This window comes from Xenia sp. Carnegie-2017, unplaced genomic scaffold (genome assembly GCF_021976095.1).
Source record: "Xenia sp. Carnegie-2017 unplaced genomic scaffold, XeniaSp_v1 HiC_scaffold_16, whole genome shotgun sequence".
In the NCBI taxonomy this organism is placed as follows: Eukaryota; Metazoa; Cnidaria; class Anthozoa; order Malacalcyonacea; family Xeniidae; genus Xenia; species Xenia sp. Carnegie-2017.
The window spans coordinates 7,037,881-7,064,452 of NW_025813469.1; the positions used below are offsets into that span (position 1 = coordinate 7,037,881).

A 26,572-nucleotide genomic window follows, 5' to 3' on the forward strand; every position below is an offset into this window, starting at 1 on the left:
ACCATGGTCGCAAACTTGTTAGCCAGGAGGGGGTAAGTATATCTGACAAATTATGTTATATTTATAATCGTCATTTCATGCTTCCTCCCTCCCTTCTAAGGCTATATATTTTTCGTGTTTAAAAACACGCATAGAAGGGACATTCCCTAGGGGTTTGAAAATTAGTTGGTATTTGGAACGCCTTGCGATAGAATTGCGTCGATAAGTTACATGCATGCTTGGACAAATTCTTTTTATTTATGATTGTATATTGAGACGTCAAAATACTTTGAAATCTTCATGTCGAAAAAGGTACTTTTTTAATACGAAATTGTGAGTTGATAGTTTAATGATTTGTATTTATCAAAGATAATTTTTAATCGTAAAATTGTATTACATCAGTTGGCTATAAACTTCTACATACTTTTCATCGTTTACATACATTCGAACCTTACCAAATGGTTTTAAATTTTCGTAACTACAATATTTTCGAAAACAGTAGTTCAACAGAATCTTATAAGTATGTTAAATTTATCTAAAAAAATTATGAAAACAATTAAGGGGCGCTTACACTGACTATTTTTGTAGATTTAAAATTTGATGATGGCAGAACGACCAGTTCCTAAGCCTAGGTTGTACACTGGCGCCAATGATGAACATTCAGTTGCTAATTTGTTTGCCAGCTCTCAGCCCGTTGCAGGTGATTCAAAGAGAGGTACGTATGTGCACACATATTCTCAAATATGTTTCTTTCTGATGTAATCATCGATTTCCTGTTTATTTGACGTACAGCAGAGTCTATCATAAAATTGGTTTTTAAGAGTTGTGTGCTTTGCTTTGATGCCAATTTGATGGCAATCATTGATGATGTGACCATTTGTTAATGACAATATGATAGTTTATTATGTGCTTTCAAAATAAAAATAATCAGAAGTGGGAATGGAGAATTGAACTTATCATTACATTGTGAACAATCCATAAAAATTTTGAAAGTATGAAACAATACATTAGTTTGATCATGAAATAGAACCACAAAGTATGACTAAGTTTTTAAATAACATGTATGGACAATCTTCCCAGGATGCAGTGGTATTTTCAACCTCACACCTCCTAGTATCAGTTTAATCTCCCTAAGATTGTTTACATTCCAAAATAGATATATTAGCCACATCCTAATGTTCAGCTTTGCCTAAATATATCAATAAAACAGCCTAATTTTGCTTTACAATGTTCTGGATATAAAGGCTCTTTGTTTGTTTGTTTGTTTAGTTTGTTTGTCAGTAGTCACTCTCTCAATTTACATATACGCATTCCCTCAGATTGCTTGGAACAACTGCCGCAATAAAGAGATCCCTTATCCTGGTTAATCTTGTGTCACAAGTTAACTCTTCCTAAAATGTATTGCACCAGCCCAGTTTACAAGAAATATCGAACATCATCTATGAAATACTTCTTCTATTTCCTACGTATTTATCTGATGCAATTAACATCAAGCAGTGTATTAACTAATTTTTTGACCTTCCCAGATTTGCAACAAGGCTTGCCAAGCTGCTTGACATTAAAGAGAGATAATGGTTCTCAAGAAAAACACCAACTTCATCCCAGTCTCCCTCAACTGCTGTTTCGATTAAATGAAGCTTTTGCAGCAGGTGGAAGCGAAGTTGATAAGGCAAATCTTGCCAACTCTTGCATTCGAGCAGCCTCTTCACCAATTGGAAAATACAGAATTTTGAGATTTTTTGACCTGTTAGAAAACAACAAGGTAACAAGAGATGATATAAAGCAAGGAACTTCTGTTTTGTGGCTAAAATGCTTTATGGCTAAAGTAATTTTCTCCTTTTTAGCATCAAATCAATAAACTTGACAGTGCATTGTCGATCCTGGAAAAATATGCCCTTAACTTGTTACGAAATGACAGACCTCCGCAGTGGCGAGTAATCAACTACAACATTAGTGTCATCAATGATAAGGTTTTTCCTGTTGTTGGTGCTTTAGACATTCTCAAACAGATGGGATATACTGAGGTATTTTGAGTTTTATGGCATGCAGTTAAGAAATAAAAGATGTTTACTATGTTTGCACAGGCTTATGCAAACCAAGGAGACCTTTGGGAGAATTTGAGAGCAGATCAGTGCATGCCTGAGACTGATGGTCAATGGTTGCACCTGCTCATGATTGCACACAAATGTCTCAAGGTTTGCATAAGCATGTGCTAAAACATCAGAATGAAAAACATCTTTTATTTCTTTTATGAAATTACCAACAAATAATGTGAAACAGACAAATTTAAAACAAACGTTGTCATTTTCCCCCATGGCCATAATGAATTCATGATATATTTGCATATTCTCTTTGATTAAAAAAATTGATTGGTTGAGCTTCAATTGGTTTGCACAGGCTAATGTAAACACAGCAATAGAACAGTCAGGACACGCTTTTAATTGCTTTTATTTTATAATAATCGTTGTTGATCAATCATAAGTTGTTGCAGCGATTAAATAAAATAAGGACGCAAAGTGCATACAGGGTTGCCTGAATCCATACCTATGACGTTTCGAATCGCTTTCAGGGCCTGATTAAGGGGAGGGCGTTGTGGGCGGTCGCCCGAGGTTTTGAGGGCCCCTCGCTAAGCAAATATTTTCAATAGAAATATATTCCTTTGTGTGCAAGAAAATGCAAAAACCGCTACACGGAAGATAGGATTTCGTTTTTAAGTAAAACGTTATATTACTGACAAAATTTCGAGTGCTTCCATTAGATGTCAACGTGGCGTTTTATTACAAACTAAGAATGGGTTCAAATTTTATGTCAGTAAAATAAATTGTTAGTAACGTTGTGCTCATCATCGTAAGAAAATAATTTTTGAAAATAATTTGTTAGCCTGCGTACAGGCTACCCACGAAAACTCAAAAACCAATTATACAAAATAAAATGAAAGGAACATCAAATTCTTATAAAACAACACAACAAACGTAAATATGTTGACTGTGTGGCATCAGAGATTACTTCAAATTCAAACATGTTTGTACGTAGATGTTGACCGTCATAAAAAGGACTGTTGGTGTTGACTGACGTTTCGACAATCTTAGAGGAATAAATGTTCGCCTCATATATATGTCTCTTAAGGTGACTAATGCTAAGGATGTCGAATAGTAAGTCAATACCAGAACTAGCAGTCCTTCTCAGGACTCTGCTAACTTAGACGATATACATCTACAAACATATGCGATACTCCAGGACTCAGACCATTCTCTTTCATTTTAAACGTTTTGCGAAATGGGAATGCATTGAATTTAACCATACCTATTTTCTAAGTGCGGTTGTGCATGCTTCAAAGAAGCAAAAAATATTGTGTTAGACAGCGAAATATCATATTGATAAACTAAAATAACTAATGCTGAAAGAACCGAAATCAAAGAATTGAAACTAAAAATCCCGGTGTTTATCAATGTATTTGATACATCCCAACAGCCTGATCTAATTATCAAGATTATTTCTATTTCATTTTTACACATGAAAATTGTCGTATATAAATCGCCATTTCAGGACATAGGCGAAGGTTTGAGTTTTCCTCTGGAAGTCAACTCGCCAAATCTTGAGACGATTGTCATTCTTTGTGCAGACCTAAAGATTGCTCGTCACGAGATTCATTTATTAAGGAGACACACTCATCCTTTTTTGGTATTGAGCTCACAAACTGCATCTGGGGGCACGGAAAAGCCATTGAGGCAGATTGAAAATGTGGCGCATGTCGAAAATGAATATTGTGGTGTGTGCAGCGAACCGAATGTTGAAATATACTGCGAGGAATGCGATATGAAGTTTTGTCGAGAATGTGATCAACGATGGCATTCGCATAAACTGAGACAAAATCATAGAAGAATACCACTCATTGTATCTGGGGACAACTCGGGAAATCAAAGGTATTTGATAATTTGCGACTAATCAATGGTATGTATGTCGTGTGCAGCTAGTTAAGACAATGATTTTAGAGGATAAAATGGGCAGTAAAATCAAAGGTTTTAGCATTTAGGAACTGATTTCCGAGGACAAAGTAGACAAAAAGGACCGCGGAAGATCAATAATTTGGAGAAGGCAGGGCTCATATTCATATGTTATAATCCGTTATTAAAATTGATTTCAACAGAAACTAATAAAGTAGAGCATGCATAAATTAGTATGTACCCCCTCAAGTTTATTTCAAGTATCAACCTTCCGCCGCCCCTGGATAATCAAACGTATTTAGAATCTGACCTTATAACAGTCTTCAAATTTGGCTTCACGCAAAAAAGTGACGTACATTCCATGAATAAGGAGTTTTGCCGTAATAAGATGAAACATACTCCGAAACTCAAGGCATGAGTTACGTTAAAGATGATGGAATTCTTCAATTGGTGATGTTTTTCACTGCATTTCACCATCAATTACATATGATTCTTATCTTGTGTTACCAAGATGTTTTCGTTTGTCGGAGTTTGTTTTAAATTTTCGTTCGCTATCACTTAAAGGATCTTCTCAGACTATATTGTCATTGTTTTTTAGTCGTCCAAGTTGTATGATACAATATAATGTTATTTAGGCTGCGTTTACACGATACCGGATTCGCTCATCATGACATTTTCGTTTGCTTAAAAGGGGTAATTTTTCGGACTAAAGGCTCATTAATTTAATAGATTTAGCCTTTTTAATTGTGTGTCTGCCTTAGAACAATATCACTGCCTTTTAATGTGTAGAAAATTTAACCTGCTACGATAGTAATCCGGTATAGTGTAAACGGAGCCTCGATTTTTTCCATCAGACAAAAACCTATTCCTGTTCCCCGCCAACGAAAAATTCAGAAAGCTGACCGCATAAATGAGGAAGTGGAGCAATCTGTTGGTGAGAACTCGTTTCAGATGGTTGTATCGTTTATTCTTTAAAAACTTAGCTGTGAAATGTTACAAATGTTATACTTTGCTTTCAGGTATAAGTGATATGGACATCAAGCGACCCCCCGCAGTCATGACGTCACGAAGAGTTCCCGAGACGGTTACCCCAACAAACAACTTCAATGCTTCACAAAAACCTCTTACATTGTATGGTGACCAAGCAGGAAACTTTACCGGTTATGGTATCCATTCAGGACGCTCAAGCCATAACTATGAAAGGCAAAACGGGAATCAGAAAGCGTCAGATGAGGAAGAGTCCAATAGGATTTTAACACGTGTTTTCTCGTGTCCATATTGCTCTGTTCTTGTGGACGAGTCAAATGAACGATGTCCGACTTGTGATGCTTTCCTACATTTTGAAGGAAGAAGTAACGCGAGACGTGATGGTCAACAAGTGTGGATACCTGAACAAAGTAATCCAATTCAGCAAAAGCAACAACGATTACAGTATTCAAATAATAGCAATCAATCTTCGCGAGCTGGAGCTTTTTATCCTGGGGAATCGACATTCATGAAAGATGACCTCCAAGACAGTTCTAGTCGGGCATATATGACACGTGACGTCGACTCAAGTTATGTTCAAATAAATGACAACTTATACGAGGAGGTGAATGATGTACTCACGTGGAGTTGTGAACACTGTACGTTTGTCAATCCAGTAACAACAAAGATCTGTCAGTTATGTTACAAGACTCCTTCTGATCTTAGTAAGTTTCCAAATCTCGCACAGGTAAGTTAAAGCATTGAAGGAAGTATCCAAAAAATGAGTGTGGTTTTTCTTAAACCAGTGTTCATATATTTTTTTTGTTTTCTGCCAAGAAATCTGTTCCATCTAATCCAAAACAATCCACTCAGGGTATATCTGCTCAACGATACCAAGGTACACAACAACCCAATATTTCAGTTGCCGCCAAAGATCCTCGTCACGTGGGAAACGTGCCTCCTCCTTTACCCCCACGGCAAATGACTCAGAGTATGTACTCCCCAAAGATAATTGATGCCGTGAAACAGAGAGAACAGCAGTTGTCAGAGAAAGAAAAGGCGAAAATATTTGACTTGGAAAAGCAAAAATTTTTCTCAGAGGGAGTGATAACCAAAGATGAAACTTACACGATTCAGAGTTCGGAAGAATTGAATACTATCGTCAAACAAAGAAAACGTATGAAAGAATTGTACGAATATCATGGAGGGGAAAATTATCTTGGAAGGGAGCACTATTCAGGAGGGGAAAATTATCCTGGAAGGGAGCACTATTCAGGAGGTGAAAATTATCCTGGAAGGAAGCACTATCCAGGAGGGGAATTATATTCTGGAAAGCAAAGCTATCGTAGTCATGTTGCCGACTATGATCCCAATCTCTTAAAGGAGCATTATTATGGCGGAGCATTCCATCCCGGCGTGCTCAATATTTCCCATGGTTTTTCAAAACCGGGTGTTGGTTCAGATCAAGATCAGTTGACCCAGCTATTGAAATCTGGTGTGATCGACCAGAATGACGTTACAAACCACGAGAAGGCGCAGAGAGAACTAGAACAGAGAAAAAAGGTTCGGTTGTGACGTCATATTTTGCTCCTATAGAAGAGTACATCATCACTTTTTAGCATATGATCTTGTTTTGATATAGTCGCAACAAGTTGAACCTGTTCTTGAAATACGGAGATCAGACGAAGCAAACGAGGATGAGATCGGTTTGACAGACGACGAGTTAAAGCAAATGTTGGAGACAGGAGTATTTCATGATGAAAATAATCAACTTCCTTTCGAGAACCATAGCAGCAGTCAGCCGTGGTTGTCACCATCGTCAAATTTAAATCAACAAACGAAATTCCTTTTCGGTCAAGGCAATTTGGATTCTCCAACTAATCAAGATGACCTCAATGCACTTTACCAAGCTGGAGTGATCTCTTAACTACATGCAGACATATGCTGGGGGTATAAACTATAGAAAACCACTCGAATCTCGTCATAATGCTGATGTTCAGTCAGGTAGTAGGGGTATGTACTCCTCACCACCTCATGAACCTCCTCCTCCTCCTACTGCTGACATTCAACAGATGTTTAAAGAATTTGCTCTCTTACAGTCCGATGAAGAAAATCCCGTGTTAAAGGAGAAAGAAGAAAAATCTGCGTATCAAATCTTTAACGTAGCTTGCCAGACTCCAGTCCCTCATGACTTCTATAATAAACGCTCTCTCTTCTCTTCCAAGGATCCCTCCCATTCTGGAAAGAAGGAGAATTTTTCAACCGTTTTGGTTTGTTTGCATTTGATGGAAGTTTAGTATTGAAAAACGATTATTTAGATTATATTTTCTTGTAATTTTTGTTTCAGAATTCAAAAATTCCTTTTGAAGACCTTGCGAAAGAAAATTATATTGATTCTCAAAGCAAAGTTTATGTTGAATGGATTAAAGTAAGTGTTAATGCCTCCTAATCATCATCATAATGACAGTAAGAATTATAGTAATAACAATATTATCGATAGATCCCGTTTTTCTTTGAAAGGATCAAGTTTTTTCATGAGATTTAATTTAAATAAAAAGCGTAATGTTACTTAACCTTGGCTTCCTTCTTGGAGCTTTTGGACTACGTTATTGTCTACGTTATTGAGTACGTTATCGCTAAATTCTGGTCTTCCAACTAGAGCCATTCAGATAAACCGTGGATTGAGCTGTGAAGAATATTAAAATCTACGGATACGTATTATCGTTGGTTTCAGTAATTCCCCAAGTTGTATATAGTTTTACTTGAGTATTTTGTTCTTTTCTTAGATTTAAAGCATCCTAAGTAAAATACACCTTTTTTTTTTTAATAATAAAGGTTTTAAAATAAGTTTATTTCAATTTGTTTTGTTAAGGAAGCCGAGCAACTTGGCTTTACTCCCGAGGAACTCAACCTTGCCAATAACATAAACTGGCGCGACACTAAAGGTCGTTCTCCTGTCCAATGGTTGAAGGATGAATGGCCAGCACTCATTGCTGAAGTCGTTGGCAAAGTTACACAGCAGACCAGGAACGAGAATGATTATATTGGAAATCTTAGTGTCGATGAAGCAAAAGAAGGATTGTTGGAAAATAGTGGAAGTGTCGAGAGCGCTTGTAAATCTTGCATTGAATCAAGACGAGAGAAGGTTTGATCTATAATTGATCCTTGCAAAATTTCAGAGTTAATTTTTTTAATCCCTTCCATCAAATAAACAGGCATAGGCGTAGGAAGATTTATAATTGGGGGGTGGGGGAGTGCTCATATGCATATATGCATGTTATAATTCTTTGAAAACGAATAATTTCCAAAGAATTAATACTGTGTATCATACGTATATATGAATATAAGCTCCCTGTATGAATATTATCGATCTTCCTATGTCCATGGAAACATGATAGTTTAATAGAGGGGGGAGTGCTCTGTTTTTGATTAGATTTCTGTCGCTACTTGTTGACGTAGCATTTCAGGCTTTTTTGTTACATTCTGTTGCCTTTTTTAGTATGCTTCCTTGTGTGCTAATCCCAAATGCTTTTGTTTAATTAATTATTATACTAGTAATGTAGGGAAATTGGCAACACTCTTACACCCATCTAGCCAAGGGTAGAAGTAGTGTGTACCCCTTTGCACCCCTTACCTAAGTCCATCCCTGCAATCACGCCTCGAATAAACGCCGCCATTTAATAACCTACTCAAAGTTTTTCTCGTCTTGTTGCGTTTGAACTCGCATCGTTTGTTTAAAACAAGTTAAGTATTCATATACCCATCTTCATAAAAAATATTTACATTTTTAAGTCAGTCGTTGAAATATTATTATATATATTGTATGGCATAAATCTCCAAGTGGCTACTCTTCATAAATTTATCAGTTCTCTAAAATATGTTGCTATGGACGTGTGACAAGTATTTGAGAACTACTCCCCCCCACCACCACCACCACCATCACAACCACCATCACAACCACCATCACAACCACCACTACCTTCACAACCACCACAACCACAACCACAACCACCATCACAACCACCACTACCTTCACAACCACCACAACCACAACCACCATCACAACCACCACCACTACAACCACCACAACCACCACAACCACCACCACCACAACCACCATCACAACCACCACTACCTTCACAACCACCACAACCACAACCACCATCACAACCACCACCACTACAACCACCACAACCACCATCACAACCACCACCACAACAACCACCACTACAACCACCACCACAACCACCACTACCTCCACAACCACCACCACCACAACAACCATCACAACCACAACTACCAACACCCCCACCATCACAACCACCACTACCTCCACAACCTCCACAACCACAACTACAACCACCATCACAACCACAACTACTACAACCACCACTACCACCACAACCACCACCACCATCACAACCACAACCACTACAACCACCACCACAACAAACCCTTTAACGTTGAGTTATTACGGTATTGTTGTTAGATCAACTAAAAACATGTTTGTTATTGTTCATGTCACTTTCTTTCAGCTCGTTAAGATGAGTGAGCTATCAAGCTTTTGTAGAACAGATTGTTTACTCGCCCTCGATAGGAATCATGGGAACTTAGACAAGGCGCTGTTCGAGTTGCAAGCTAGAGCCATGGAACCATTTGTAAACCGCGTTTCGACTCGCCAGAATACTTCAGTTTGCGTGCTTTACGACATTGTTCAGGATAAGGATACAAGCGTAGAGGTAATGTCCAATCAGTTTTCTTGATAAATGTTTGACCACTGGCACAACTGCACCAGTCATTTGAGCCCGCACCTCAGTTTGAAATATGAAAATTATTATTAGCGTTATTTCAGTCTTCAAAGGTCGAAATTGCTTCAAACGCACAACTTTACAATGTATAATGCTGCAGTAAAAACTATGTATCTAATCAATTATGCTATAAATACAATAGTTTTATCACTCAAATTTAATTACAAAATTTTCTATGCACAGTTTAAAATAGTCTAAAAGGCCTCTGTTGATGAAGGATCGCTTGAATCGCTCTGTATTAATTTGAGGTTGAATAACATGGTCTTCTCTATGTCTTATAATTTTTTGTTTGCACATAGGAAGAAATTCGTACAGGTTATGTTCTGGACATGATTAAAATTTCTTAAATAACTTTTTATCTCTTTCTACAACAACTTAAGATATTATAATGTTCGTTGTTGTGTACGTATATGGCCAAATTCTTTGGTGTGTATCTTGAACGATTTCAATGTTTTAGCTTATTTTGTTTCGTGTAGCGCCGGACAAGAATAGTGTTAACCGAGTTTAGAATGCGATCCTGGGGCCGAGCAGAAACTGCAATTCGACTCGTCGACATGGGGTACGGGGTGGAGGATTCTGTCGAAGCTGCTAAAGCATTTGGGGATTTGCCGCGATCGTTGAAATACCTCGCCCAAGAATGCCAGATCTGTTTTGACACCTTTCCAATGAGAGAAGTAGTTAATTTATGAGCCATCTTCTGTCTTCCTTTTCTGCTATCAATAAGATTTGACGTCCATTCCTTTTAGATATTGCCATCTCTTAGCTGTCAAGATAAAATTTGTAGATCATGTCTGAAAAATTACTTTACGATCACGATAAAGGAAAAACAGATTCATCAACTTACCTGTCCTGTATGTGATGAACCTGACCTCAGTAATGAAATGGTAGCAGCGGAATATTTTAATCAATTGGATATTTTGGTGAGTTTACTTAAGTCATGGGTGTAAGAAGCTCAATATTAGCTACGTGAGCTATTAGGAGGGAGGCTCAAATTCATTCATACATTCATAATCTACGTAAAACAATTGTTTTCAAAGGAACTTGACCGTGCATGCATATAATGCATATTTGAATACGAGTCACAATTATCGATTTTCGTACATACACACCCGCGAATTCTGTAAGAATGTTTTTGGTTACATATTGCTGTGTTCTTGTCACATTATCTTCAGGCTTGTTGTGACCTAACATCAAATAAAATGATTATTTATCGTGTTTTTTTTTCCTAGTTGCGTGAGTTAGTTGATGAAGAAACTCATGATTTATTCCAAAAGAAACTCCGCGACAAAACGTTAATGAAAGACGAGAACTTTCGATGGTGTTCATATGTAAGTTAAAACTACAATTTTTAAAGTGAAACTATGATCTTCGTGTTTTCTTTCATTTAAGCAAATTTTATTGCGTGGTGTGATTGTAAAAAGAAAAAAAAATTCTATTTACCTTTTTATGGACTATTTACCTTTTTATGGAGGTTTAAACTTGTCATTTAAGTTCAATTTTTGATGCCGTTTTGTTCCACGGCGTGTTTGAGAGCCTGGAACTAGCGTGACGTAGATAGGGTAAGCTGTTCACATCTACAAGCATGTGTTTAAATAACAGATAGTTGGTGAAAGCGCTTTTCTCTTTGTATTTTAAAGCAATTACGCAAAAAGGTGCATGTTAGCTGGCTGTAGCAATTTTCCACACAAAGAAAGGGGTATTTTAGTTCATGTTTTACCATTTTTTGGTGATGAGCGTGTCAAAGTTTCACCGGCTAAATCTCCCACGAAAGACGCTGATTATATTGAAAAGCTGTCAAATATACGTCACACTTGTCGTGGTTTCCAGTTTTTAGATAACGTTCATGGTACACGAACGGCAGGAATTGCGAGTGTTTCCAAATAATTTTGAATTTCTACCAAACTTTCACAAGTGTTTCTATAACTCAATAGGAACAAGTATATATATTTTCTATTTCCTTTACAAAATAGCGTTTAAAAACAATTTTAAAGAGACGAATTTATCAATTTTGATGACTTATTGTATTTTTGTTTTTGCTTTTCAAATCCCCCGCGCAAACCACGCAACCTGCGAGATTCTTGCGAGACTAAAATTGCCGTGATTTATTTGAGTTATAGAAACATAGGATTTTCGAGCATTCAACCAATCACTGCCCGTGTTTTAAAAGGCTATTTTATGAATGAATACAGCTATATGAGGCCTTTTCAAGGTAGACATATGCCTGTTTTCTGAAAGCTCGCTCACAGTCACACTTACTGAGTGCAAATCATGCTTTCTGTCATCGTTTGCAAAGTTGTTTCTCCAGAAATAGCAAGATTTTTGCTGAAGTATATCAAATTATGCAATCAGTGGAGTGAAAATAACATCTTCGAAAAATTGTGGCACCTAATTAATAATGACAGCTAATTAGTTAATTAATTAATTAATTAATTAATGACAATAATTATGAGTGAGTGAGCTTTTAGACCGAAATAAATCCTTACCCTCGCAATCATTTGTTAACGGTAAAGATTCTTTTTTATCTTGTTATTATATGTACGAGAGTTCTCCAAGCTAGATTTGTAGGATCAAAGTCGTGCATTTTCTTCCTATTCGTTCAAGAGTTACTTTTAGATATGATAGAGTGGGAGACCTTCGTGAATCTTAAGTTTGTTGAAAAAGTGCCTGTGTTAAAATCAAGAAAAATTACAACATGGCTCTTTGCTTGTATTAAGCTCGTATTAATCAAACGTGAGATCCGTTTACTGAGTAAGGTCGGTGTTTTTGTACAGACGAAGCCCGTAGGTACATTTTTTATAAAAGATAGAGGTCCTATTTTTCTCAGTAAAGACCGAGCAAGTGAAGTTAATAAACGGTTTAGTGTATGGCATTGTTTGACCTGAAACAAAGCTTTCTTTCTTTCTCGTCCTCGCTGTTTTGCAATTGTTGAAGTGAAACTCTTTTGGCTTTCGTTAGTAAGATATAAGTAATCTAATAATGTGTCGTCTGGATAATAGAACTTACTTTCCCTGTATTTATCTTCCGACTCATACATTTTTGCGTTTTGCAGAACTTTTGCTTATTCTTAACGAAATTTGTTTACATTTAGTCGAAGAGTTACCCGTATTAGATCGCCGGTCCATTACAGGAAAGTAATGGACGTTTCAAAATTGTTTTTCAGACAATCAAATCACCCTATTTAACCGGAAATGAGGCTTTCCCTAATGTGCTAATTCTAATTTACATAACTAGTAGCCTAAGACTACATGAGATGCAAGCCAGTTTTGTACCAGACATAAACTTAAGATGATCAAATGTTCCTGTACTAAATTATGGTTTACCTTTAGTGTTCCTGTGGCTTTATCAACGATGTTCCTATGATCAACAAAATGCAATGTCCTCATTGTCTAAAATTTACATGTTTTGGCTGCGGAAAGCCAGTAAGCCAATATTGACATTGTATTAAACGTAGTCTATTATGACGTAGTGTGATGGCGTCGTTACTATAACGAAGTTATATTTGACGTTTATGATGAAGTTTTTATGATGAAGTTGTTTATTTCTTCAATCACTCTTTAGTGGGAGGATCAACACGATGGAATCACGTGTGAGCAGTTTGCTCGATGGAAAGAAGAGAATGACGAAGAGTATCAGATGGAGGGACTTGCGGGCTACCTTGCCCGCAACGGCATCGGTTTGTTTTTGCTTATATTGGGATGTCAACTTTTGCTATATAGTTAATGTTGAACTGTTTGTTGTAGAGTGTCCGAATTGTAAGTTTCGGTATGATCTTGCACGTGGTGGATGCATGCATTTCAAATGTGCTCAATGTGGCCACGAGTTCTGTAGCGGTTGTAACAATCCATTCAAACATGGCGGCGTAAGCAATGTTTTTCTTCTTTTTATATAACTTTTTTTCTTGTCATTCTCATGATTTTTATTCCAATCTCAGAACTGTGACGTTTCACCAGAATGTGCAAATCGTGGCATCCACGCGCACCACCCGCGTGATTGTCTATTCTTCCTAAGGGACTGGGAAGCGGTTAGATTAGAAGAACTACTTGAAGGAAGTCAGGTGGATTTCCGAGCAGAGATGCGAAGATTACCCATGCCAGGTATGTTCTGTAAATGCTCCTAATCTTTGTGAAATGTGCTAACGTTTCTTTATCTAACGATCAGGCGACGATGAAAATGCTGAAGCAGTAATCAAATGTAAAGTGATGCTACAGACGAATGAAGGGATGGAAGATGTTGCGTGCGGTCTCAATTGTGAACCTGGACATAATGGTTTATGCTTGTAAGACGGTCAGCGTTATCATGCGAAACGTTTTGTATGTATTAACATATATTCTTGTTGTTTTGTTTTCAGGAAGCATTACAAGGAATATTTAGTTGATTTGATTAATAAAAATGGCGTAGATCCTGCAGAAAAGATGACACACGATGAGATTGCGATTGTTTTCCGTCGCAATTATGTGGAAGTACCTGAAATGCGGCGAAATGAAGAGGAAGAAGAGTATACTGCTCGACTTCTTCAGGTATATTTGATAATTCACTACATGCACGCGTCTTATGGTGGGATGGCTGAGAGAGAGTGGAATGGGAACTAATGATTCACACACAGTGTACACTCCCCGCATGTATGCTTCCAACACTTTTGTCCATTCCTGCAAGATGTTAAATGTTAGTGTTATGTTCATATAAATTGCGACGTTTGATTAATTCATGTTCACCACGTTTTTTCAGGTTGTGAAACAGAAATTACCCTTAGCACAACGCCCCGGTTTAGCAGCAGCTGTGGTTGATAATCAGGAGGTAGAGGAATGAATAAAACATAAACAAAAGCACCCTAAGGTACACATATTTTTAATCAACATGAGCAGGGAAAATGAGATTCCGCTGAACTTATACAACTTTGTAATATGGAAATTATTTCTAGGCCAAAGTTTTTGTTTAGCTTCTGTATAACTATTGTAAACATTTTCTATTAGCCATTAACGTAAAATTTGCAATAAACACATTTTGAAGCCGTTCTGCTCACGGCGGCAAATCACGAAAGACATTCTTCTACCAGTTTTCATTTCAACGTCTGGAGTCGTTGTTTTGTTTTTATTGTTTACCGTACGTTTTGAACTTTCATAAAGGTATTCAGTCAATGTACTTCCTGTTACGTTATGCCATTTTGTCGGCTTGAAAATCATTTCCTTTCGAACAAACCATTGTCTAGTATGTTTATCATAATGACTTATACTGCCGGTGTTTTTCCTTTGAATCGCATTGCTCCTGGCAATGTTGATCAAAATTTGAATGGCAATGTTCAGTTGAGTTCAGAAGGTTATTTAACCAATTAAGAAATTCGCCCTGGAAGATTTCTATATTGCAGAAATGTCGGACAAATTTTAATTCTTTATACGTACTTTTCGTATAAAGGCAAATGAACCGAAAAGTGTAGAGAGATTTGATTTAAAGAGGGAATCCTTCTTTATGTCATTTTGCGTATCGGCTTTGCTCTCCTGCTGATTGTTGGTGCTTCGCTTATATCCATTGAACTAAAATACAATACATGGAACGCTACCTGTAGCAAATAATTGAAGCCAAATCTTATTCCCAGACACGCGAGATTACACCCCGACTCGCGTGTGTGGTGTTTCGAGTTTCTTTCGAGTTTCTCTCGCAGGATGGAAATTGATTGACCACACACGCGTGACTGGGTGTAATCTCGTGCGTCTGGGTGTAAGAGTTGGCTTCAAGAAATTATTAGACTATTCTATTACAGGTAGCGTTCCATGTATTTTGGTTCAATGCTTATATCTAACACTGTCACTGAGTTATAGTGAAACTGGATTGATTTATCTGGGTCATTTGATAGTATCATTTGGTATCATTTTGTCTTTTATCACTTAAAACAATTTCAAGTGTTGTCTATTCTTTTTCATCTGTCCGGTATAAAGTCTTTCAAAATAACTTCAATACAAAGTATTTACATTGTTGCTGATAGCTTCTCAACATACGCTTCTCAACATACGCTTCTTCAATTTAAAGTTTCCTAATACTAAATACTAATCAACATAGGACTATCTTTTCCTGCAGCTATATACTTTAGCCACTTCGGCCAAAAAAATAGAGAAATTTTCTTGGGTGGTCTAAAGTTCGTAAATGCTTATTAAACATGTGTGTTCTGACTTACCGGAATTTCTATGTAAAACATATGTATTTGCATGGTCGTTGTGTGTCCACATGATTTTAGGATCATGACAGTTTGTGCTATTCCTGAGACTTTTATGCTCTACCTTTCCTGAATAAAGACTTGTCGCTTTACGTCAAAGCTTGTTATACATATTTTAGCCCCTCCTAAAGGTTTTCTTCGAGGGAAGCAAGGATATTACAGGTCAAAATGTGGTGGTCACCCTGATTGAAGTCTTAATTGTCCTGAAACTATCATAATACTTAGCGTTGAATTTCTTGTACTCTTTTGATTTCAACTTTTCGAGATTATCAGAACGATTGCGATATGAATTATAAAGATTTAGGTATATATAGAAATAGTGATGCTGAGCAGACTTCAAAGGTCATCTATTGCTATTTGCTAAAGTCATAAGTGCATTAGCCATCTTTAAAATGATAAGGAAATTTTAATGTCTTTGGCATGTCCGTATTAAGTACTGCCCAGCATAATCTATTGTACTCATCATTTCTACACTATGAGTATATCTTTGTGCTACCTGAAACATATCAGCTTCGATATTTTGTATAGCGTCAAATGTATCACTTTTCAAATGAATGTTGATGGTTGGAGTATACACTACATGCCCTGGCAAATCATCATAATTAATTTATAGGCGAGTCTGGTTGTTCGTTGATATTCTCTTGTAGAGTTTTAATGCAGCAAACTGGATTATGTTTAATAACGTGTGTTTGTGTGTTCTAGTACGGTTTAATTCTTGCATTAAGTGCTTCTATTTGGAATGAAAACAAGACAAAGTTGCGTTACAACAACTACAATGTCAATATGGTATTAGAGTAATAGAAGATTTGCTTCTTGTAGCTGTTTTCATTGTATGTAAGAAAGAGAAGCTTGTATTTCCCGGCTCAAATCAAAATTGATTTGTTTATGGATGTTTTACCATTTACGTAAGTTGCTCTTCTCATCGGATTTTGTACCCCCGTATACCTATTTTCCCCTGCGTCGTTAGTTAGCCTCGTTAACCTGTTTTGATTGGTCACGAGCCTGACAATACGTGCATTATGGCGGGAACATGAGCTGTTCTTGCTGGAAGATGAAGAAGAAATTTTGGCGAAATATTCTTGAAGAAAGAAAATTTTGACGTTGAAACAGGAAATGAAAAACGGTTTTGAGGATATATGCCATCAAATTTGTTTTCTTTCAGACTTTGAGGGACTTGAAGCTTTTTCATGGCGCACAAGTGGCTGAAATCGTGGCTATTTGGTTTTGATAGACAGCGAAAACTTCGCCATCTTCAATACGTGTGAGTAAGCGATGGCATTTGTTTATGAATGGAATATAAAGCACTCGATGAGTACATTGATTGGATTTGTTGCGCCCGCCAATCATTTTTGTTGAAGACTTACGTTTACATGGAAATCTCGCCAAAAAAAATGCATTAATATTCAATGTCTATGTCCTGATTTAAGTGATGCAACGAAAATGTCAGGGCAATTAAAATGTAATGGTCGTTATTCGCGCTATCTCTTCCCCTTGAGCTGTTAAATTTTAGACGAAATCGATACGTTTTGTATCACATTACTCGAATATGTTTGTTATGTTTATGAACAACCACTAAACACTAGAATACTTTAATCTTGTTATAACGTCGTTTACGATGTTAAAAGGTGTTCATCGATCAAAGATTCTCGTGTGAGGTTTTTTATGTAAGATAAAACGTTTTCGTTCAGTAAAATTTGTCATCAACAATAATTACACACTTGTCACTTGAAATTTAACACCTTTCTTCATTAAGCCTAAATTTCTTATCAGCTTTTCACGCGGATTTTCAATGGATAGCAGTTTAAAATTAAAAGGCGAAACGCGTGCGAATTTTTTTTATCATCTCTGAGTCCCGTTCGATCGCTCGATGGCGAAAATCTCGCCGAGTTTTGATCTCGTCGGAGGGCGGTCTCTTGCTTTTGTTTCATGCGCCTCGCTATATTTAAAACGTCACTAATGGCCTTTATGAATTTGTAAACATAATGTTGACAAGCGGAGTGTCCGAGTAAGAATTTTTGCGTTCCGTAATCAAATGTCATGGTCTGTCTTAGCCGCGCGCGCTCCAACAGATAAAGCTGTGACATCTCTCCTTTGTCGGTGAGCTCCAACAATCATGCAACGACGATGCCGCGCAGGATATAGACTTCTTTGCTTATCTTGTAGCTTTTGATTGATTACTCGTCGGCGGTTTCCTAATATCTTTCTTTATTAAAACGAGAAATTTTTACTAAATTCGTACACACAACGAGGAAAAGTTTCTTTATAGCCAGTCTTCAACTTATTTAAACATCATTTAGATTTGGCTACTAATGATGCAATATATGCTAATTATCTTCGCCTGTAGATTATCACTAGACACTTTATCAGGTCTGCTGCGAAGCGAATGTTGCTCTATTAATAAAGTTTCACTGCAAAAAAGGAGCAATTTGGGATTTCGTTAACTAATAAAAACGGACTGACTTGTGACTTTTCATTTGATAACACTGTTTGTCTTGAACTTATAGTGTTCCCATGTTTGTCACGAGTTTCTCAAAAAAGAATAATGTGTTGATAGCTGAGTTATATCATATAAAGAAATACTTGTGAGTCATCCTCTTAAAAAACTTGAGCTGTAGCTAAAATACAAAAAAACTCTTTTAAAAATAGGGATGTATTTAAATTGAATTTATCATCGATTTGCTGTTTTGTCTTTAACCTAAAACATGTTCAGAGTGAATGATAAATTTTCAAACGAAGATATTATTTGAAGATGAAATTTGGTTACTTTATCATCTTTTGCATTTATCATCAGAAAGAGTACGATTGACACAATGTTTGATGCCGTTGCGAAGGTTATACACTGATGCAATGAATAATGACTTTCTCCTGCTGGACACCGTAGCACACAAATGACCTCTTTATACGGGATGTGAAAATGTGTTTTGTGGATTACAACGGGTGTTAATTGGGGTAAAAATGTTAAACTTAGGATAATAATGGTAAAGAAGGTTTTTTTAGTTTTAAAGACTGAATTAGATACCCATGAAAGAAACCAGAAGCGTGAAGTGAAAACCCCATGATGCATTGCTGGATACCATACGACAATCTCACGCAAACATAAAGACGCAAAATATGCAAGCTTGCATACTGAAGGTTCCGTTTTCACACATGCGTAGTGGAGCTCGATGTAATGCAATGATGTGTGCAGTGGATTTGGAGCTCGCGGAAGAGTTTTGTTGGTGGTGGGATATCATGATGCAGGTGTTGACAGGTCTTTAATTGATGACAGGCTGAAAGTGAAGAATTACGCTGAAAATTGTCTAGAGAGGACGTGTGTGGTCGACTACCGTAGGAGGTCGATGCTCATTGGTTCGTAGCTAATTGCATTAACAATAGCTTGATGAAAACAATGTAATTCAATCAGATGTGCTTGTGTTCTTCTAGTACGCGTGACATATATTTCAGCGAGTTGAGCAGTTAAGAGTTGATGTGATAGAAATGGTCACAATGTATCCTTACTCAACTAATCAGTCGAATGCTGGCATGATGGGGCACTACCAAAGTTATGATTTCTATCATCATGGCAGCCATCCATATTCGACCATGCATTATTCCATGTCGTATCCGACGTCTCAGTATAGACCTGAGCATTACCAATACAACCCAGGTTTAGTTCGAGCCGCTGCAACGTCCAAGGATATGGTAAAGCCACCGTATAGTTACATTGCATTGATAGCGATGGCCATTCAGAATCAGCCGGACAAAAGGATCACTTTGTCAGGAATCTATCAATGGATAATGGACAGATTCCCTTATTATCGTGACAACAAACAAGGTTGGCAAAATTCGATCCGACACAATCTCAGTCTTAATGAATGTTTTGTTAAAGTTCCGCGAGACGACAAAAAGCCGGGTAAAGGCAGTTATTGGACACTGGATCCCGACAGCTACAACATGTTCGAGAATGGCAGCTACCTTCGACGCAGAAAACGATTCAAACGCAAGGCAAAGAAAGAAGAGGACGAGAAAAAACAAAAAGTCGAGCGAGCCGCCAGCACTCAGTCGAACGAAAGTTTAGACAGTGAGGAAAATCGCGAAAATGAGTGTAAGGAAGCAAAGCCATCGTGTATGAAAAATCAGGACTTCAGTCAAAATGAAATGACTTCGTCTGTGATGAAAAGTCCAAAGATAGAAAGCCCTCCTTCAAATAGTTCGTCTCCTGCTGAAGAGAGCGCTCTTAATCCTTCGTGCTCTATAGCCAATAATGCTTATTCGGAATTCAATTTTCCAACTCCATCATATAATTATCCAACAGCGGTCGCCTATCATGCACACCAACATGAAATGAACGAGAAAAGCAACTATACGGCAGCACAGTGTGATTATACACAACACTCTATCCAAGATACCTACCCCGTTAATAACTACATTCAACAATCTGTTTCCATGCATTCGACACATTTGCAAAGCGAAGCGACTGTCTCTAGACACGGTGGTTATATTTCAGCGCCGTACACAACCCATGATCCGTACGTTGAACAGTTTCCACCGCGATCCAGCAACAATCCTCAACTCAACAATACAAATGCTTGGTATATGCGCGAGCAGAGTCCTTCATATGCTAACACAGAGACGACTGTTGAAAATTCGTCATTTCCTTTAAACGTCCGTGAAATGTTTGAGTCTCAAAGACTCCCTATTCAACCAAACCAAGAACATTTGATGAACTCGAATCAAAATCATTTCGCGGCGAATGTCCACGCTGGTTTTTATCAATCAAACAATAACTGGTGAAATTTTCATTCATTCTAGTCAAAATGTTAGGATTCTTTAGATAAACGAGTTAGTTTAGTGATCTTAGTCTGACATGGCTTGCGCATACTATGGCAAAACCACAGAACAATATTTAAATATCGTGCGCTGGCTAGATTTGACAGCATCTAGAATCCAGTGCTGCTGGTTTGGTTTTTTCTGTAAATAATCTTTCAAACTTTATTTGACATAGGTATTTAAATTTCAATGTAAACTTTTTGTCGATAGATTCTTGATATGAGAAAATTAGTTTTGTTTATGCCAGATTAAAAAAAACCTTCAGAATTCGTGTGAAAAGAAAATGTCTTCTTGGTACCACAGCTCTTGATAAAAGATTTCACACAATAAACGCCGCGTCAAAAACAATCATTGTGCATTTTACGACTAGGCGCGATTTCAATATTCGTTTATTCGATCATATATTTCCCACGGATGATGCTGCGGTCAGTAAATTTTAAAGCATGAATTTTAGTATGCTGTGCCAGAGGAAATTGATCATAACAGCGCACAGTTGGTATGAAATGCAACGACACAGGACATGAGAATTGATCCATATTTAGCGGCAAGAACGAAGCCACCTCGTAGACACTGAGGAACAACGTATTTTGCCTTGTTTCCCTTAAATTTTTTCTTTCATCGTAGATATTTCCTGGATATTACCAATCAATATTTTTCGGCATCGCGCGCGTCGCGTAAACTATGCTGATGAACATAACTGCTGTAGTCAGCGAGAGGGTGAAACGTGATGTCAATGAAACCGAGCAGAGTTTTTATTTTTATTCGAAAATATTATCTGTTTTTCATTAAGTATCCTTAAATTTGATAAAAGTTGAACCTACATGATTCTAAAATTTACTTGTCGCTTGCTTGTATAAAGATGGAAGTCTTCGTTTTGCAAACGAAGGAAATGTTTCAAAACGTTGCTCGCTTTAGTACGCACGCACTAAAGTTCGCCATTTTTCTTTTATTTTGTTGTCTGACAAATTGTGTATATGTTAGAAGCTTATTTAAATCTTAGCAACATTACTAACATTTTCCTATCTTATTTGTTTGATTGGTCGACTGTATAGCAACGTATATTACAAAAAAGAGATTTTCATTGATCTCGAGTTATCTCCGGGGACACTATTGAAGCTCTTGCATTTGTAATGGTGTTATGAATGTTTAATCATTCAAACACTCCCTGGGCAACATGATTATGAAACAGAGCAAATTAATTTAAATCCTAGCGAGCTATGGTGTTCCTTCCTGAGTGCGTCCATGCGAATATCAACGGTGTTCGCTTTTCTATTGTTATGAAGAACTTCAATAAAGCTTTGTTCTTCGCGGAAAACATCATTGCATGACGCTAAATATTCATTTCCGAAACACCCGGAAGAATTATGTCAAATTGTGTTGAATTTCGTATGTGTGGTAAACTAACGATGGAGGCGAGTTGGAAGGTCTGTCAAGAAATTACACTTGTCGCTTTTGCACTTCGCAATTCTAGCTGTGTTTTTCCTCGCTTTTTTTTAATTCGAAGAAATTGTGCTGGTGTTTGTTTTTAAGATAATGCATTAAATAAACTTGCGTGTGTAAGCAATACTTCTTGAAAAAACAGCTTCTTGTTCAAGAAATACATATCATTTTTTATGACATTCCGTGCATGGTTTCGTACACTCCCTTCGTTATATCATCAATGCTCAAAAACATCGCATGAATTTACCTCAGCCATGTACAACGCTACGTGGGAGACCGCTAATACTAAGCTGAGTAAGAATATTAAACGCCCAGCAGACACTGGGTATTTGTCGAACCCCACTGTGTTAAAGAAATTTTATAAGTAACGAAGGCCTTTCTCCTTTCTTTAAAGAAGAACAATACGTAGTGAACTGTAATGGAACGCACAGAAAAGTGATCAAACTCTAATTACTTACAGGCGATATGTTTTTTTACTGAAATATGAAATGTCTTCGAATTAGTGCCTCAAGCGTAAACGTATATAGAAAGTCGACGTACGGTTTATTTTGAATTGTACTTAGAACGATTTTCAAAAATAACAACTTGGCAATTTTCATCGAACTCCAGGAGGTGTCTGCTTTCGTATGGTATTCGCTTGAATACAACCGAGAGACTTTGAGAGCACTTTTCCATTGACTCGCGTGGCCTTCTTTGCGTGGCTAATAAGCGTAGGAAATGAAGGTCAAGCTACAGTTGATGAGTCAAAGCTGATTACACAACTTTAATATGTCATGAATATTTTTCCTATTTTATACACTTGTACTTGACTCAGCTTAAACGCCCTTTAATTGCATCGCTATTTTATAAACTGTTTGCTGCGACGTCAGCAAACATTCAATTCTTTATCGATATTTTGATTCGAGCAAGGTTACCAAAAAAATTTAATAATGATTTTTCCAAGACATACGTTTCACTTCATTCGATTCTCTTGTTTTATTTAGCGCACTGGATATGACTTTAAAACATCGTGCATTTCTAAATCGAATGGTAGACATTCAAAGAACGTTATTTTGTATATATAACCGGGAGTTAGACAAATGCCAGTTGAGACAAGTCGGCGGTATAGACGTCTCCGACAAGTGTTTGTACAAATGTTAAGATTGAAGTGCCAGCATGCCAAGTATGCTGTGAAATTTTGCTCAAAACAGCCATCATATTGCTCTTATCAAGTCGATAGCTGGTCATTGCTATACGCTTACCTGCGCTGAATCAACCATAACACTTGGTGAACGGCCAAAAATGACAAAAAGTGGACAAAAAAGGGCATCAACGAATTGGGGATTTTGTTAAAGAGTAGTAATTTCCTGTACTTTTTATCTTGCAAACAAGGCTATTATGTATTTGCACTTGGTGACTTAGCTCTCAGCTCATTGCTTTGCGGTAAGCCATGAATGTGAGCTGATATACGGACTATTTTTGTTGTAGCTACACACGCAAAATATCTGGAGAAGATTTTGCAAAGAAATTGCATGTATGAACATGCTCGAACGAGTCTTTTGTCACACAAGAAGCTGATGGCATAGGCATCAGCATAATTTCCCTGAATCATATGAAAAGTGAAAGATGACGTACTGACATGCGCAGGAAATCAATTTCGTAATATTTACAGGCCACCCAACACGCGTGTCGTCACTGTCGCCAGAAAGCACCATCGTTTAAACAGATGATAATGCTTTGAAATTTAGTAAACTGTTACCTTTTATCATTCTATATAACCCCATGACTTTGTCTTTATTACAATTACCTAAACGACGTAGTAGTGAGAAGTCATACCTTGCGTAAGTTGAATAACAGCAGCTTAGTTTTAATAAGAAGCGCATTTTTGACATATGCTTGTTTGAACGTCAAGAAATGAGTTTTTGCAAAATACCTGATGATATGAACCGAAAGAGACGTGAAAATTAAAAAATATGGGTTTTCCTGTCAATGCGAACAATAATTTAGAGATTTCCTTCAACAGTGCTGTATTGATTGCTCTGTCAGCTTCGGTGCAGATATAAAGTAATTACTTCGCCATATATTTCATTTAAATTTGCTACTACTTTAACCTTTGATTAAAAGAGAGGTTCGTTTCAATTTTTACTGCTACTTCACGTTATTTGGCCATATTGTTATATGCAGCATATTTCGTGTGGTATTATTGTTACAGAATCATATAATCTTCTTGTTGGCCTGCATCGTGGAGGAAAATTTGTCTAATGCAAAACATGGGAAAATCCAATCGATTCTTAGTGCCTTCATCCGATTACATGTTGATGATGTACATGTTGCATTTCTCGATCAGAGGTCTTCAACAAGACAAATAATCTTATCCGGGATACAAATCCATTGTCCAAAACATATGTGTGTATTATTTATAGAAATGATGTCTTCTGTCTACGGTTCACACGAAGTTTTTCCTTAGAAAAATTGGTATTTACATCTAGAAAGGCTAAAATGAATTCATACACTGTCGTCAAATAAAATTGTTTCATTACACAATACATTGATTCCTGCTATTTCGGAAGCGTTCGCATATCGAATTCGCAGCAAATTGGCATCTTGGTGGTTTCCGATTTCCGAACTTTCATTTTTTTAAATGCGAAACAATAGATTGACCATTTGCATGCCTATTTTCGATATTAAAGAAGCAGAAACGTTCGAGTCTCAAACATTCCACCATGCATCATTGGTAGCAATCATATGGTAAATCTGAGCGCATAAAAATAAGTGTTAAAAATTAAGATCATCATAGTACGACGTTGTTCCGGATTTGTTGAATCAACTGTCTAACTCCTTTGGGTTTTAATCCTCTGCCTTGACAGCTTGTTGGCAACGAATTAACGCTATTTTTGTTTCAGGGCTCTAATCAACAAACGTTTCTTATTGTGAACACGGTTTCTACGCTGTCTCAGTCGCGAGGAGATGAAACAGTTGATACACATTTTAAAACATGAAAGTCTTCCATAAACTACTGGCTCTCTCTTTCTGTTATTGACGTAAAATATCACCAGTTTTCTGAAAAATATTGACGGTTAAAGAAGAGTGGTATATCGATATTTAGTTGATGTTAGTTCTTCACATGAAGTGGCGAGCGTTATTTACCTCCATGAAAGACCTCATGCTATTATTTATTTTATCTACTTGGAGTAAGAGCAAATCCCATGCTGTTGCTGGGGGTGAAAAACCCGACTCTGACCCAAAAGCAACGTTATTATTATTTGACTCCCATTTAGAAAGTAGAAAAAGTTGAATAGCACTTTTCAAAATTGATACACGAGTTTTAAACTTTTAAAGAAAATTTCCAATGAATTGGAGCGTTATAACTTTGCCGGAAACTTTTATCCTTTTATGCTGCAACAGATCCAAATTTGAAATATGCTCAATTTAATATGAAATCAACAATGAACTGTTGAACGTTCAAAACAGAAATATATTCACTATGAAGAATAGACACATGGAATTGTGTCTGATTATTTGAGTTAAAACTTATACTTTACGTAATAAAAATACTCAACGATTCTTACCACTTATTTCTAAAGACGACCAGATAAGACGAAAAATCAAGTAAAGTGCATTAATCCAATTAAAAGTTGTGCAGATCCTAAATGTAATCCAATTCAAAACACTTATTTTTCTCAGGAACAGGATTCAGAGACAGAAACTGAAACACACACGATCATATCGTGTATAGTCTTCAAATAATTCCTTTTAGTTATATTTCATCATGCCATTGAAGCAAAGATGGCGTGCATAGAACTATCTCTGAACTCTGAAGAAAGACTCATTGCAAGGTAGACGCAATATTTATCTTCAAAACACATCTCGTCGCTTCCTAAACGATTTCACATTTTCCACTATGTAATGGAAGCTGTGCGCTTCCATTGCTCTGGGATATTTCTTCGAAGTAGCGACTTTGGAATAATTTTTTCTGTCTTGCCGTCGCTCGTCCTCCCACAAACTCAGCTCAATGTCGTCTGCCGAACGCATTATGCTCATTTAAATACTGTTTTATGATAACACATTACGTAAACTGGGTTGAATCGCGTTGTGAATTGTCAATAAACTTCGTTTGTTTTTTTGCGAGAAAGAAAACAAGGGAAGAAATATGGGTGTAATAAACGCTTTTGTATTTTCTCTATAAACGTTATAAGGGGAACACGTTTGTTTGTTGTGGGTGTCATTTATAAACATGGGGTGTTTCATTTGTGTTGCATGCATGGAAGAACAATACAAAAGCATGAAATTATTGTAGCAAGTGTGTCTTTGAGAAGTCATACATACAATAAACTTTACAGCACTTTACAGCAAGACTCTTAAAAGTATCAAATTACTATTAGAGTTCATTCAAATGTTAGTGTTTGATGAATATAGAATAAAGAGTACGTTTTGTTATTGCA

At 36.9% G+C, this 26,572-nt stretch overlaps 2 protein-coding genes across 2 annotated transcripts; both read left to right on the forward strand.

Moving 5' to 3' along the window:
• The first annotated feature begins 150 nt into the window (after nucleotides 1-150).
• Nucleotides 151-14,734, forward strand: LOC124436359. The gene is given in 23 exon segments (XM_046986276.1): nucleotides 151-291; nucleotides 568-694; nucleotides 1,506-1,741; nucleotides 1,824-2,003; nucleotides 3,526-3,902; nucleotides 4,778-4,857; nucleotides 4,943-5,637; nucleotides 5,727-6,452; nucleotides 6,532-6,813; nucleotides 6,815-7,159; nucleotides 7,237-7,317; nucleotides 7,762-8,034; nucleotides 9,425-9,628; nucleotides 10,174-10,371; nucleotides 10,444-10,617; nucleotides 10,927-11,025; nucleotides 13,024-13,116; nucleotides 13,256-13,370; nucleotides 13,438-13,556; nucleotides 13,629-13,791; nucleotides 13,856-13,973; nucleotides 14,046-14,214; nucleotides 14,423-14,734. Coding segments are annotated over 22 exon segments (4,920 nt in total). The 5' UTR covers nucleotides 151-291; nucleotides 568-582; the 3' UTR covers nucleotides 14,504-14,734.
• A 4,587-nt stretch (nucleotides 14,735-19,321) lies between these two features.
• On the forward strand, nucleotides 19,322-20,978 carry LOC124437005 (forkhead box protein C1-B-like). The gene has a single exon (XM_046987012.1). It carries the CDS (start codon nucleotides 19,380-19,382, stop codon nucleotides 20,673-20,675), a length of 1,296 nt encoding a protein of 431 aa, XP_046842968.1. The 5' UTR covers nucleotides 19,322-19,379; the 3' UTR covers nucleotides 20,676-20,978.
• The last annotated feature ends 5,594 nt before the right edge of the window (nucleotides 20,979-26,572 follow it).